A 15,968-nucleotide genomic window follows, 5' to 3' on the forward strand; every position below is an offset into this window, starting at 1 on the left:
CAGTCAGTTACGCAAGAAACTCTTATCTAATGCTGTACAAACAATCCGCTGGTCCATTCTCAAAAACATCATAAAATGTAGCCTACTGGTTAATCTTAGTGGTCTAATTAAATAAATTCACAACTGAGTTAGGAAATAGGACACACACTGCCACACACACACACACACTGCCACACACACACACAGACACACACACACACACACACACACACACACACACACACACACACACACACACACACACACACACACACACACACACACACACACACACACACACACACACCTGGATTTAACCCAAGGTGTGTTATAGAGCAGCTATCTATGATGTATATTGTCGTGTGTTGAATTGGATTGAATCTCACCCCCAGTACAGGGGCCTGAAGGCAACACCCACGTTGAGTTTACAGTAACAATGTAGAGAGGTGGAAGGTCCTCAACCAACAGTAACAATGAAGAGAGGTGGAAGGTCCTCAACCAACAGTAACAATGGAGAGGTGGAAGGTCCTCAACCAACAGTAACAATGGAGAGAGGTGGAAGGTCCTCAACCAACAGTAACAATGGAGAGAGGTGGAAGGTCCTCAACCAACAGTAACAATGGAGAGAAGTGGAAGATCCTCAACCAACAGTAACAATGGAGAGAAGTGGAAGGTCCTCAACCAACAGTAACAATGGAGAGAAGTGGAAGGTCCTCAACCAACAGTAACAATGGAGAGAGGTGGAAGGTCCTCAACCAACAGTAACAATGGAGAGAGGTGGAAGGTCCTCAACCAACAGTAACAATGGAGTCATAAGAAAGGGGCATCATAAACTACTACTCAGACTGTCATGGTCATTCAGAAGACTTTCATTGTGTTATTCTACAGTGGAACAAACAGTACTATTTCAATACACCAATCAGTCTTCCTGCTTTGGTAAAACAACCTAGGAAGTGTTCAGTACACTGACTAAATACATATCATGAATGTCACTTGTCTTTAACAAGTTTAGCCAGTTTTCCTAAAATCTGCTATGGTCAATTAGTACTTTCGCCTATACCAATTAAACCACACATTGTTCTGCCTCAATCCCTTGTTGTTCTGTAAATATGTGTTTAACCTGCCTTACAATAAATACATATAGACATGTTTACAACCTGTTAAATAGACAATCATTAGACAATGACCTTCATCATACAGAGTTATTTATTGACATCATCAAATCACAGCACACACACACAGCAACTCAGGTAAGGTTGGAACTTACACAATGATTTGAGGAAATGATCAGTCCTAAAACAATGCAAGTCTGTGTGCATACAACATACACAGTACAATGAAATCACACTGTAGTGCATAAATTCATTACTAGAATCAAAACAAGTATTTCTGTGCCCTTGAAAGTTACACTGGGCTGTAGGTTGGGATGGAGATCAGGGGATTAGTGCAGGAGGGACTCCATCCTTCATATGACATGCTGGGGGCTTCCAAGGCTCACTCCAGACTCTGGGCCACTGGGGGGGGGGGGGGGGGGGGGTTCCCAAGACTCACTCCAGACTCTGGGCCCCTGGGGGGGGATTCCCAAGGCTCAGTCCAGACTCTGGACTCAATTTAGGCCCAATGCCTGTACGGTATATTACCTCATGAACTAAGTACTTAAATAAAACACTTACAGGTGATTGGCCCAATAGTGAGGAGCTTGAGGGGGACGGACTTGGACACAGAGAGGGATCTCCTCCTGGAACACACCTGTAGAGAGAGAAACCAACCACTAAGTCAGAAAGACCAAACACCAATGAGACCAAACACTAAGTCAGAGTGACCAAACACTAAGTCAGAGAGACCAAACACTAAGTCAGAGAGACCAAACACTAAGTCAGAGAAACCAACCACTAAGTCAGAGAGACCAAACACTAAGGAGACCAAACACTAATGAGACCAAAAACTAAGTCAGAGAAACCATATACTAAGTCAGAAAGACAGAACACTAAGTCAGAAAGACCAAACACTAAGGAGACTAAACACTAAGTCAGAGAGACCAAACACTAAGTCAGAGAAACCTAACCGATACCAAGTCAGAAAGAGAGAGTGAGAGAGAGATAGAGAGAGAGAGAGAGAGAGAGAGAGAGAGAGAGAGAGAGAGAGAGAGAGAGAGAGAGAGACTGTGGAGGAGTTGAGGACTCACTGGAGTGCAGGAGGACCTCCTCTGGTCACACAGGCTGATGCTGCAGTGCAGGAAGACGTCCCGGTAGTCCCCCTGGTACAGGAACAGCAGAGCAGAGAAGCGAGCCCTGAGAGACGAGCCGCTCTCCTCCACCCTCACCTGGGTTCGATTGCTAGGACACCTGGGAGAAGAGCCAAGAAGTCGCAAAGTGTAGGGTTCAATTTATTTACAGCTACACAGACATACCAACTCATACTACACACCCACATAACACAAACACACATAGACATGCAAACAGCTGATGAATAGAGTCACAGACCTGTGTTGAATCATGTAGAATCGCGGAAGGTCATCAGGACTGGGGGATTCCGTGGCGTAGCAGTTGTCTAGAACGACCACATAACGCTCTGCCTCGGACTCCTCTACAGACACGCCCACCTCTACAGACACGCCCACATGCAGGATGGAGCCCACCGGCAAGGTGACTCTGCCTGCTGGGTAAGGCTCTGTGTAGTTGGAGTTAAGGTACAGAGACATGGAAGCTCTGGCTTTGGCACCGACTCTAACAACTCCATTACCAGGTCTGTCAAGAGGTGAAGCCAAAAGTCAAAACAAAGATTGCAAACATAAAATCATGAAGGTAGATTGACAGGTGTACTGGCAGACCTAACCAATGCGTCATCCCATTGAATTGACCATTGACCTGGCGTAGGCACAACTTAAATGAGTTATCTTGTCATTCTACATCCTTGATGAAATTAACAATGTTGTGTCATTATGGCTGGTCTGCACAAACAAAGCAGAATGATGTGTGGTGTATTTTCTCACAGTAGGTAGGGTCTGAGGGCCACATCCAGTCTGCTCTCTGTCTCCAGGGGATAGACACATGAGAGAGGATAGCTCACGGGTCGGGAGAGAGAGTCGTTTCTCCCATCTACTGGATAAACTACTAAGCTGTTGGAGTAGACAGCATGGGTGGTGTTAGTCTGAAATAGAAGAAGAGAAGTGTTTACAGTTAAATTAATATTCAGGTCTTATACACAGACCTTCTAACATTAAGGTCTTAATGGGTTTTCTATGGGGATCTGGATTTCTAAGGCATTTGCTTGCAGTTCCTATCGCTTCCACTGGACGTCAACAGTCTTTAGAAATTGGTTGATGTTTTTCCTGTGTAATGAAGAAGTAGCCCTGTTCAGAACTGTTTGTTAGAGGCGCGTGACCTGAAAGCACGCGCCACTTTGTTTTCGTCCGGTATTGAACGCAGTTTATCCCGTCTTAAATTTTATCGATTATTTACGTAAAAAAATACCTAAAGTTGTATTAGGAAAGTTGTATTAAATGTTTGGACAGCGTTTACAGGTAACTTATGAGATATTTTGTAGTCATGTTGCGCGAGTTGGAATAGGTGTTTTTCTGAATCAAACGCGCCAAATAAATGGGCATTTTGTATATATAACGACGGAATTAATCGAACAAAAGGACCGTTTGTGATGTTTATGGGACATATTGGAGTGCCAACAGAAGAAGATCTTCAAAGGTAAGGCATGAATTACATCTTTATTTCTGAGTTTCGTGTTGCGCCTGGCGGGTTGAATTATGATTGTCTGTGTTTGTTTGATGGGGTGCTGTCCTCAGATAATCGCATGGTTTGCTTTCGCCGTAAAGCCTTTTTGAAATCTGACACGTTGGCTGGATTAACAACAAGTGTAGTTTTAATTTGGATTTAATTTAATTTAATTTGCACTTGTGATTTCATGAAAGTTTAATATTTATAGTAATTTCATTTGAATTTGGCGCTCTGCCATTTCACCAGATGTTGGCAAATTGATCCCGCTAAAAGGATTTGATCCCTAAGAAGTTTTAAGGTCTTATACACAGACCTACTAACATTAAGGGCTTATACACAGACCTTCTAACATTAAGGTCTTATACACAGACCTACTAACATAAGGTCTTATATACAGACCTTCTAACATTAAGGTCTTATACACAGACCTACTAACATTAAGGTCTTATACACAGACCTACTAACATTAAGGTCTTATACACAGACCTTCTAACATTAAGGTCTTATACACAGACCTTTTAACATTAAGGTCTTATACACAGACCTACTAACATTAAGGATCAGTTATGGTCTAAACTCTTCCAGTGTTGAATAACCTCCAGTCAGACATTGAGGTAACGTGTTCTCACCTCCAGAGTGTTTCCACAGAGTCCCTCCCGTCGCTCCACCTGGTACCACACTGTGCCGTTAGCCTCCTGGTGGGCAGAGCAGCGTCCGTCAGCCAGGTGGGCAGAGGAAGCGTTCCGACCAGCAGCCTCCAAGTGGGCCCTGTTTAGACCCACCTGTACCAGGCTCCACCCACACACCAGCTCTGGGGCCGTGATAGGAGGACGCGTAGGTTTCTTGATGGTGGTGACAGGTATTGGGCCAGTTGTTGTAGTGGTAATTTCAGGTACTAGAGTTGTGGTGGGGGTTCCAGGTACTATATTTGGGGTTTCAGGTACTGGAGTTGTGGAGGGGGTTCCAGGTACTATATTTGGGGTTCCAGGTACTGGAGTTGTGATGGGGGTACCAGGTACAGCAGTTGTGGATCTGGGTACTGGAGTTGTGGTGGTGGTTTCAGGTACTGGAGTTGTGGTGGTGGTTTCAGGTACAGGAGTTGTGGTGATGGTTTCAGGTACTGGAGTTGTGGTGGTGGTTTCATGTACAGGAGTTGTGGTGGTGGTTTCAGGTACAGGAGTTGTGGTGGTGGTTTCAGGTACAGGAGTTGTGTTGGTGGTTTCAGGTACTGGAGTTGTGGTGGGGGTTTCAGGTACTGGAGTTGTGGTGGGGGTTTCAGGTACTGGAGTTGTGGTGATGGTTTCAAGGACTGGAGTTGTGATTTTGGGTACTGGAGTTGTGGTGGGGGATCCAGGTACTGGAGTTGTGGTGGTGGTTTCAGGTACAGGACTTGTGGTGGTGGTTTCAGGTACAGGAGTTATGGTGATGGTTCCAGGTACTAGATTTGGGGTTCCAGGTACAGGAGTTGTGGTGGTGGTTTCAGGTACAGGAGTTGTGGTGGTGGTTTCAGGTACTAGATTTGGGGTTCCAGGTACAGGAGTTGTGGTGGGGGATCCAGGTACTGGAGTTGTGGTGGTGGTTTCAGGTACAGGAGTTGTGGGGATGGTTTCAGGTACAGGAGTTGTGGTGGTGGTTCCAGGTACTAGATTTGGGGTTCCAGGTACAGTAGTTGTGGTGTTGGTTCCAGGTACTGGAGTTGTGGTGGGGGTTTCAGGTAATGGAGTTATGGTGATGGTTCCAGGTACTAGATTTGGGGTTCCAGGTACAGGAGTTGTGGTGGTGGTTCCAGGTACTAGATTTGGGGTTCCAGGTACAGTAGTTGCGGTGTTGGTTCCAGGTACTGGAGTTGTGGTGGGGGTTTCAGGTACTGGAGTTATGGTGATGGTTCCAGGTACTAGATTTGAGGTTCCAGGTACAGGAGTTGTGGTGGTTATTCCAGGTACAGGAGCTGTGGTGATGGTTCCAGGGACTAGATTTGGGGTTCCAAGTACAGGAGTTGTGGTGATGGTTACAGGTACTAGATTTGGGGTTCCAGGTACAGGAGTTGTGGTGGTGGTTCCAGGTACAGGAGTTGTGGTGATGGTTCCAGGTACTAGAATTGGGGTTCCAGGTACAGGAGTTGTGGTGGGGGATCCAGGTACTGGAGTTGTGGTGGGGGTTTCAGGTACTGGAGTTGTGGTGGGGGTTTCAGGTACTGGAGTTATGGTGATGGTTCCAGGTGCTAGATTTGGGGTTCCAGGTACAGGAGTTGTGGTGGTCATTCCAGGTACAGGAGTTGTGGTGAATGTTCCAGGTACTAGAATTGGGGTTCCAGGTACAGTAGTTGTGGTGTTGGTTCCAGGTATTGCAGTTGTGGTGGGGGTTTCAGGTACTGGAGTTGTGGTGGGGGTTTCAGGTACTGGAGTTATGGTGATGGTTCCAGGTACTAGATTTGGGGTTCCAGGTACAGGAGTTGTGTTGGTGGTTTCAGGTACAGGAGTTGTGGTGGTGGTTTCAGGTACAGGAGTTGTGTTGGTGGTTTCAGGTACTGGAGTTGTGGTGGGGGTTTCAGGTACTGGAGTTGTGGTGGTGGTTTCAGGTACTGGAGTTGTGGTGATGGTTTCAAGGACTGGAGTTGTGATTTTGGGTACTGGAGTTGTGGTGGGGGTTTCAGGTACTGGAGTTATGGTGATGGTTCCAGGTACTAGATTTGGGGTTCCAGGTACAGGAGTTGTGGTGGTCATTCCAGGTACAGGAGTTGTGGTGATGGTTCCAGGTACTAGATTTGGGGTTCCAGGTACAGGAGTTGTGGTGATGGTTCCAGGTACAGGAGTTGCAGTGGTGGTTCCAGGTACAGGAGTTGTGGTGATGGTTCCAGGTACAGGAGTTGTGCTTGTGGTTCCAGGTACTGGAGTTATGGTGATGGTTCCAGGTACTAGATTTGGGGTTCCAGGTACAGGAGTTGTGGTGGTGGTTTCAGGTACAGTAGTTGTGGTGTTGGTTCCAGGTACAGGAGTTGCGGTGGTGGTTTCAGGTACAGGAGTTGTGGTGGTGGTTCCAGGTACAGGAGTTGTGGTGATGGTTCCAGGTACAGGAGTTGTGGTGATGGTTTCAGGTACAGGAGTTGTGGTGATGGTTCTTGGTTCAAGAGTTGTGGTTATGGTTCCAGGTACCAGATTTGGGGTTCCAGGTACAGGAGTTGTGGTGGTGGTTCCAGGTACTAGATTTGGGGTTCCAGGTACAGTAGTTGAGGTGTTGGTTCCAGGTACTGCAGTTGTGGTGGGGGTTTCATGTACTGGAGTTGTGGTGGTCATTCCAGGTACAGGAGTTGTGGTGATGGTTCCAGGTACTACATTTGGGGTTCCAGGTACAGGAGTTGTGGTGATGGTTCCAGGTACTAGATTTGGGGTTCCAGGTACAGGAGTTGTGGTGGTCATTCCAGGTACAGGAGTTGTGGTGATGGTTCCAGGTACTAGATTTGGGGTTCCAGGTACAGGAGTTGAGGTGATGGTTCCAGGTACAGGAGTTGCAGTGGTGGTTCCAGGTACAGGAGTTGTGGTGATGGTTCCAGGTACAGGAGTTGTGGTGGTGGTTCCAGGTACAGTTGTTGTGGTAAAGGTTTCAGGTACTATATTTGGGGTTCCAGGTACAGGAGTTGTGGTAATGGTTCCAGGTACTAGATTTGGGGTTCCAAGTACAGGAGTTGTGGTGGTGGTTCCAGGTACAGGAGTTGTGGTTATGGTTCCAGGTACTACATTTGGGGTTCCATGTACAGGGGTTGTGGTGGTGATTTCAGGTACTGGAGTTGTGGTCGTGGTTCCAGGTACAGGATATATGATGATGGATCCAGGTACTAGATTTGGGGATCCAGGTACAGGAATTGGGATTCCAGGTACAGGATTTGTGATGATGATTCCAGGTACAGTAGTTGTGGTGATGGTTCCAGGTACAGGAGTTGTGTTGGTGGTTTCAGGTACAGGAGTTGTGGTGGTGGTTCCAGGTACAGGAGTTGTGGTGGTGGTTCCAGGTACAGGAGTTGTTGTGATGGTTCCAGGTACTAGATTTGGGGTTCCAGGCACAGGAGTTGTGGTGATTGTTCCAGGTACAGGAGTTGTGGTGATGGTTCCAGGTGCTAGATTTGGGGTTTCAGGGACAGGAGTTGTGGTGATGGTTAAAGGTACAGTAGTTGTGGTTATGGTTCCAGGTACTAGATTTGGGGTTCCAGGGACAGGAGTTGTGGTGATCGTTAAAGGTACAGGAGTTGTGGTTATTGTTCCATGTGCTAGATTTGGGGTTCCAGGGACAGGAGTTGTGGTGATGGTTAAAGGTACAGGAGTTGTGGTGATGGTTCCAGGTACAGGAGTTGCAGTGGTGGTTCCAGGTACAGGAGTTGTGGTGATGGTTCCAGGTACAGGAGTTGTTGTGGTGGTTCCAGGTACTGGAGTTATGGTGATGGTTCCAGGTACTAGATTTGGGGTTCCAGGTACAGGAGTTGTGGTGGTGGTTTCAGGTACAGTAGTTGTGGTGTTGGTTCCAGGTACTGCAGTTGTGGTGGGGGTTTCAGGTACTGGAGTTGTGGTGGTCATTCCAGGTACAGGAGTTGTGGTGATGGTACCAGGTACTAGATTTGGGGTTCCAGGTACAGGAGTTGTGGTGATGGTTCCAGGTACTAGATTTGGGGTTCCAGGTACAGGAGTTGTGGTGGTCATTCCAGGTACAGGAGTTGTGGTGATGGTTCCAGGTACTAGATTTGGGGTTCCAGGTACAGAAGTTGTGGTGATGGTTCCAGGTACAGGAGTTGCAGTGGTGGTTCCAGGTACAGGAGTTGTGGTGATGGTTCCAGGTACAGGAGTTGTGGTGGTGGTTCCAGGTACTGGAGTTATGGTGATGGTTCCAGGTACAGGAGTTGTGGTGATGGTTCTTGGTTCAAGAGTTGTGGTTATGGTTCCAGGTACTAGATTTGGGGTTCCAGGTACAGGAGTTGTGGTTATGGTTCCAGGTACTAGATTTGTGGTTCCAGGTACAGGAGTTGTGTTTATGGTTCCAGGTACTAGATTTGGGGTTCCAGGTACAGGAGTTGTGGTGTTGGTTTCAGGTACAGGAATTGTGGTGATGGTTTCAGGTACAGGACTTGTGGTGTTGGTTCCAGGTACAGGAGTTGTGTTGATGGTTCCAGGTACTAGATTTTGGGTTCCAGGTACAGGAGTTATGGTGGGAGATCCAGGTACTGGAGTTGTGGTGATGGTTTCAGGTACAGGAGTTGTGGTGATGTTTCCAGGTACAGGAGTTGTGGTGGTGGTTCCAGGTACAGGAGTTGTGGTGGTGGTTCCATGAACTGAAGTTGTGTTGGGGGTTTCAGGTACTGGAGTTATGGTGATGGTTCCAGGTACTAGATTTTGGGTTCCAGGTACAGGAGTTGTGGTGGTGGTTTCAGGTACAGTAGTTGTGGTGTTGGTTCCAGGTACAGGAGTGGCGGAGGTGGTTTCAGGTACAGGAGTTGTGGTGATGGTTCCAGGTACAGGAGTTGTTGTTATGGTTCCAGGTACAGTAGTTGTGGTGGTGGTTTCAGGTACAGGAGTTGTGGTGATGGTTCCAGGTACAGGAGTTGTGGTTATGGTTCCAGGTACAGGAGTTGTGGTGATGGTTCCAGGTACAGGAGTTGTGGTGATGGTTCCAGGTACAGGAGTTGTGGTTATGGTTCCAGGTACTAGATTTGGGGTTCCAGGTACAGGAGTTGTGGTGTTGGTTCCAGGTACTAGATTTGGGGTTCCAGGTACAGTAGTTGTGGTGTTGGTTCCAGGTACTGGAGTTGTGGTTGGGGTTTCAGGTACAGGAGTTGTGGTGGTCGTTCCAGGTACAGGAGTTGTGGTGTTGGTTCCAGGTACTAGATTTGGGGTTCCAGGTACAGTAGTTGTGGTGTTGGTTCCAGGTACTGGAGTTGTGGTTGGGGTTTCAGGTACAGGAGTTGTGGTGGTCGTTCCAGGTACAGGAGTTTTGGTGGTCGTTCGAGGTACAGGAGTTGTGGTGATGGTTCCAGGTACTAGATTTGGGGTTCCAGGTACAGGAGTTGTGGTGATGGTTCCAGGTACAGTAGTTGTGGTTATGGTTCCAGGCACTAGATTTGGGGTTCCAGGTACAGGAGTTGTGGTTATGGTTCCAGGTACTAGATTTGCAGTTCCAGGTACAAGAGTTGTGGTGTTGGTTTCAGGTACAGGAATTATGGTGATGTTTCCAGGTACTAGATTTGGGGTTCCAGGTACAGTATTTGTGGTTATGGTTCCAGGTACTAGATTTGCGGTTCCAGGTACAGGAGTTGTGGTTATGGTTCCAGGTACTAGATTTCGGGTTCCAGGTACAGGAGTTGTGATGTTGGTTTCAGGTACAGGAATTATGGTGATGGTTTCAGGTACAGGACTTGTGGAGATGTTTCCAGGTACTAGATTTGGGGTTCCAGGTACAGGAGTTGCGGTGTTTGTTCCAGGTACAGGAGTTGTGGTGATGGTTCCAGTTAGAGAAGTTGTGGTGTTGGTTCCAGGTACAGGAGTTGTGTTGATGGTTCCAGGTACAGGAGTTGTGGTGGTGGTTCCAGGTACAGGAGTTGTGGTGGTGGTTCCAGGTACAGGAGTTGTGGTCATTGTTCCAGGAACTGGAGTTGTGTTGGGGGTTTCAGGTACTGGAGTTGTGGTGATGGTTCCAGGTACAGTAGTTGTGGTGTTGGTTCCAGGTACAGTAGTTGTGGTGTTGGTTCCAGGTACAGGAGTTGTGGTGGGGGATCCAGGTACTGGAGTAGTAGTGGTGATGGTTCCAGGTACTAGATTTGGGGTTCCAGGTACAGGAGTTGTGGTGATGGTTTCAGGTACTGGAGTTGTGGTGATGGTTCCAGGTACAGTAGTTGTGGTGTTGGTTCCAGGTACAGTAGTTGTGGTGTTGGTTCCAGGTACAGGAGTTGTGGTGGGGGATCCAGGTACTAGATTTGGGGTTCCAGGTACAGGAGTTGCGGTGATGGTTTCAGGTACTGGAGTTGTGGTGATGGTTTCAGGTACTGGAGTTGTGGTGATGGTTCCAGATACAGTAGTTGTGGTGTTGGTTCCAGGTACTAGATTTGGGGTTCCAGGTACAGTAGTTGTGGTGTTGGTTCCAGGTACTGGAGTTGTGGTTGGGGTTTCAGGTACAGGAGTTGTGGTGGTCGTTCCAGGTACAGGAGTTTTGGTGGTCGTTCGAGGTACAGGAGTTGTGGTGATGGTTCCAGGTACTAGATTTGGGGTTCCAGGTACAGGAGTTGTGGTGATGGTTCCAGGTACAGGAGTTGCAGTGGTGGTTCCAGGTACAGGAGTTGTGGTGATCGTTCCAGGTACAGGAGTCGTGGCGGTGGTTCCAGGTACTAGATTTGGGGTTCCAGGTACAGGAGTTGTGGTGATGGTTCCAGGTACAGTAGTTGTGGTTATGGTTCCAGGCACTAGATTTGGGGTTCCAGGTACAGGAGTTGTGGTTATGGTTCCAGGTACTAGATTTGCAGTTCCAGGTACAAGAGTTGTGGTGTTGGTTTCAGGTACAGGAATTATGGTGATGGTTTCAGGTACAGGACTTGTGGTGATGTTTCCAGGTACTAGATTTGGGGTTCCAGGTACAGTATTTGTGGTTATGGTTCCAGGTACTAGATTTGCGGTTCCAGGTACAGGAGTTGTGGTTATGGTTCCAGGTACTAGATTTCGGGTTCCAGGTACAGGAGTTGTGATGTTGGTTTCAGGTACAGGAATTATGGTGATGGTTTCAGGTACAGGACTTGTGGAGATGTTTCCAGGTACTAGATGTGGGGTTCCAGGTACAGGAGTTGCGGTGTTTGTTCCAGGTACAGGAGTTGTGGTGATGGTTCCAGTTAGAGAAGTTGTGGTGTTGGTTCCAGGTACAGGAGTTGTGTTGATGGTTCCAGGTACAGGAGTTGTGGTGGTGGTTCCAGGTACAGGAGTTGTGGTGGTGGCTCCAGGTACAGGAGTTGTGGTCATTGTTCCAGGAACTGGAGTTGTGTTGGGGGTTTCAGGTACTGGAGTTGTGGTGATGGTTCCAGGTACAGTAGTTGTGGTGTTGGTTCCAGGTACAGTAGTTGTGGTGTTGGTTCCAGGTACAGGAGTTGTGGTGGGGGATCCAGGTACTGGAGTAGTAGTGGTGATGGTTCCAGGTACTAGATTTGGGGTTCCAGGTACAGGAGTTGTGGTGATGGTTTCAGGTACTGGAGTTGTGGTGATGGTTCCAGGTACAGTAGTTGTGGTGTTGGTTCCAGGTACAGTAGTTGTGGTGTTGGTTCCAGGTACAGGAGTTGTGGTGGGGGATCCAGGTACTAGATTTGGGGTTCCAGGTACAGGAGTTGTGGTGATGGTTTCAGGTACTGGAGTTGTGGTGATGGTTTCAGGTACTGGAGTTGTGGTGATGGTTCCAGATACAGTAGTTGTGGTGTTGGTTCCAGGTACTGGAGTTGTGGTGGTGGACCCAGGTACAGGGGTTGTGGTGATGTTTCCGGCTACAGGAGTTGTGGTGGTGGTTCCAGGTACAGGAGTTGTGGTGATGGTTCCAGGAACTGGAGTTGTGTTGGGGGATCCAGGTACTGGAGTTGTGGTGATGGTTCCAGGTACTAGATTTGGGGTTCCAGGTACAGGAATTGTGGTGATGGTTCCAGGTACAGGAGTTGTGGTGTTGGTTTCAGGTACTGGAGTTGTGGTGGTGGTTCCAGGTACAGGAGTTGTGGTGGTGGTTCCAGGTACTAGATTTGGGGTTCCAGGTACAGGAGTTGTGGTGATGGTTCCAGGTACAATAGTTGTGGTGGTGGTTTCAGGTACAGGAGTTGTGGTATTGGTTCCAGGTACAGGAGTTGTGTTGATGGTTTCAAGTACAGGAGTTGTGGTGGTGGTTCCAGGTACAGGAGTTGTGGTGGTGGTTCCAGGTTCAGGAGTTGTGGTGATGGTTCCAGGTACTAGATTTGGGGTTCCAGGTACAGGAGTTGTGGTGTTGGTTCCAGGTACAGGAGTTGTGCTGATGGTTCCAGGTACATGAGTTGTGGTGGTAGTTCCAGGTACAGGAGTTGTGGTGGTAGTTCCAGGTACAGGAGTTGTGGTGGTAGTTCCAGGTACAGGAGTTGTGGTGTTGGATCCAGGTAAAGGAGTTGTGGTGGTGGTTTCAGGTACAGGAGTAGTTTTTGTGGATGTAGTTGTGGGTTTACAGGTAGTTGTAGAAGATTGCTCTTTGAGAGAGTAAAATGAGATGAGGGTGACTGAGAGGGAGAGTGGAGAGAGAATGAAAGAAACAAGGTATAGAGTTACTATCAGTCAAGATGAGCATGAGTACCTACTACTGTCAAAAACACAGACATTATGAAACTCAACCACAAGGCATTGCACACCTTTGCCTTCCACCATGGTCCTGCCACCACATACTGTATCTACACTGAGGAGTAAGATGTAGTTTTCTCAACACTCACCTTTCCTCTTACACCTCCAGGTGATCTTATCCTCACTCATACAGGTGTCATCATCTCTACAGGTAGAACACACCTTGGTGTTGACGTCTGGAAGAGCAGAGGGGGAGGGGGGTTCATGGATTTGGTGTGACTAGTACACACTCAGGTTATACCACTGATGTACAATGTATTTGCCACAAAAATATATTTTTTGCACACATTGTTTTTACACACGTTGTGTGGTGTCTAAAGTCTCTCGTGACATAAATGTGGCACATGGGTTCAGAGAGTGAATTGGACACCTTGGAACATTCTTAATGTTTTTTAACCTTTATCTAACTAGGCAAGTCAGTTAAGAACAAATTCTTATTTTCAATGACAGCCTAGGAACAGTGGGTTAACTGCCTGTTCAGGGGCAGAACGACAGATTTGTACCTTGTCAGCTCGGGGATTTGAACTGTGGTGTTGGTTCCAGGTACATTATGATGTCATACCTGCACAGTGACAATGACATTATGATGTCATACCTGCACAGTAGGCCATGTTGCATGTTGTTGTAGGGACAAACTTGTAGACATAGTAGTTTCCATAGCAGGCTTTGACATGGATGGGATTTTGCCTCCAGTAGCAGCAGTCACCATACCAGCTCCCACAGACACCCCTCTGAACCACCCCGTCTAACAGCTGGGGATGGGGATCCGTGAGCCACATGGGGAAGGCGGTCCCACACATGTAACTGTCCACACACCTCTCTGGCATCTGAACACTGGTGTTCCCCAGGAACAGGCGATACCATCCCTGCCAGTTGACATCCTTGTCGCAGTGCTCGCCATAACCGTTGGCGTTGTTGTTGGTGGCACGCCAGCCGTCATTAAGCACGGTGTAGTGCTGGCAGGGGTCTGCACAGCAAGATGTTCCACCAGCACTGATACAGTCCTCCCCCATATCACACACACCACAGCTGGTTCCAACCAATCCTGCAAAACTGAGTTAATATATTAGGTTGAAAACGGTATACGTTACAATTCACCCTAAATACAGTACGACAAATTAATTGAATGACAACAAACAAGAACAAGATTATCCTTATTACAAAATGTGTTTCTATACAAAAGTAGTTTGTAATGCTTGCACCTTTCACCTTCCCCTCGATCCCACACACTTCCCTACAAGCATCCCTATTAACCTCAGACAATCTTATCATCTACAGCATGTGACATACCATTCTTCTCTACCTGAGATTATCACCAAGAGAAGAAACAACCAGTTCGCTGTCATCATTCTGCACAGAAGTCTCCAGCTCAAGCGTGCAAGAACCTTAAAATATATGTTTTAATGGGTTACTTTCGTTCACATGCTATTTGGTACAGAATAGATAAGAAGTTTTGATTTAGTTTAAACCTCGTCGTTAGTAAGATATCATTTTATCCAACAAATACCATCTCTGTGGAGTCTCTACGACAACAGCCTTGCATTACTTACATCAAGTTGTATTAGCGTACCATTCACAGAGGACGAATGTCAGAGTGGAGCATTAGGCTTTCAATATACAATGGTAATAGGGGAGGGGGAGCCGTGTGGCTATTAGAATAAACAGTCATTATTTCCAAATGACTGATTAGAGGGTTTGAGAAAGGATTACAGTTTTTTAAGATAACAGTGTTGATAATAATGTTTTGATTATGATCACATCGTTTCCTAGGCTACACAACTCCCACTGGGGGCTATTCATTAACACTTTTAGTGACCTTGCTCAAGTTTGAGTCAGTATGTAGTTGTTTGTATTCAAGATTGCTTCTTTCATCAAACATACTGGTTAACCTTGATGGTCAGTGGTTTGATTACATACATTCACAACTGATTTGAGTACATGATGGTCTGAGCTAGGAAATGTGACACGCACGCACGCACACACGCACACACACACACACACACACACACACACACACACACACACACACACGGGGCCTGAAGGCACCACCCACATTGAGTTTACTGTAACAATGGAGAGGTGGAAGGTCCTCAACCAACAGTAACAATGGAGAGAAGTGGAAGATCCTCAACCAACAGTAACAATGGAGAGAGAGGTGGAAGGTCCTCAACCAACAGTAACAATGAAGAGAAGTGGAAGGTCCTCAACCAACAGTAACAATGGAGGGAGAAGGAAGGTCCTCAACCAACAGTAACAATGGAGAGAGAGGGAAGGTCCTCAACCAACAGTAACAATGGAGAGAGGTGGAAGGTCCTCAACCAACAGTAACAATGGAGAGAAGTGGAAGGTCCTCAACCAACAGTAACAATGGAGAGAGGTGGAAGGTCCTCAACCAACAGTAACAATGGAGAGAAGTGGAAGGTCCTCAACCAACAGTAACAATGGAGGGAGAGGGAAGGTCCTCAACCAACAGTAACAATGGAGAGAGAGGGAAGGTCCTCAACCAACAGTAACAATGGAGAGAGGTGGAAGGTCCTCAACCAACAGTAACAATGGAGAGAAGTGGAAGGTCCTCAACCAACAGTAACAATGGAGAGGTGGAAGGTCCTCAACCAACAGTAACAATGGAGAGAGGTGGAAGGTCCTCAACCAACAGTAACAATGGAGAGAGGTGGAAGGTGTGTGTGTATGAAAGTGTGTAGATATATGTGAATGCACTCCTTTGCGCCCCCACCCCTCTTCCCCCGCACAGTGGTGAGCTATAATTTGAATAAAGCTGATTTTAAACACAACAAACTCATTTCAGGAAAATAAAAAAGGTGAAACTAATCTATGCCTGTTCTGATAAAAAAAACCTCTGGGCATTTAGCCTGGGGGAATGCCTTGCTTGACCACACCC

General features: G+C 47.1%; 1 protein-coding gene across 1 annotated transcript; it reads right to left on the minus strand.

Moving 5' to 3' along the window:
* Positions 1–1,509: 1,509 nt before the first annotated feature.
* Positions 1,510–14,082, minus strand: LOC139423680 (uromodulin-like). The gene is made up of 9 exons (XM_071175290.1): positions 13,665–14,082; positions 13,159–13,245; positions 8,305–8,310; positions 4,340–4,521; positions 2,972–3,129; positions 2,463–2,726; positions 2,165–2,324; positions 1,653–1,728; positions 1,510–1,546 (listed from the first exon to the last, which is right to left on the minus strand). Exons 1-9 carry the CDS (start codon positions 14,080–14,082, stop codon positions 1,527–1,529), a joined length of 1,371 nt encoding a protein of 456 aa, XP_071031391.1. The 3' UTR covers positions 1,510–1,526.
* Positions 14,083–15,968: the final 1,886 nt, after the last annotated feature.

The sequence above is a fragment of the Oncorhynchus clarkii genome, chromosome 13, assembly GCF_045791955.1.
Source record: "Oncorhynchus clarkii lewisi isolate Uvic-CL-2024 chromosome 13, UVic_Ocla_1.0, whole genome shotgun sequence".
Classification (NCBI taxonomy): domain Eukaryota; kingdom Metazoa; phylum Chordata; class Actinopteri; order Salmoniformes; family Salmonidae; genus Oncorhynchus; species Oncorhynchus clarkii.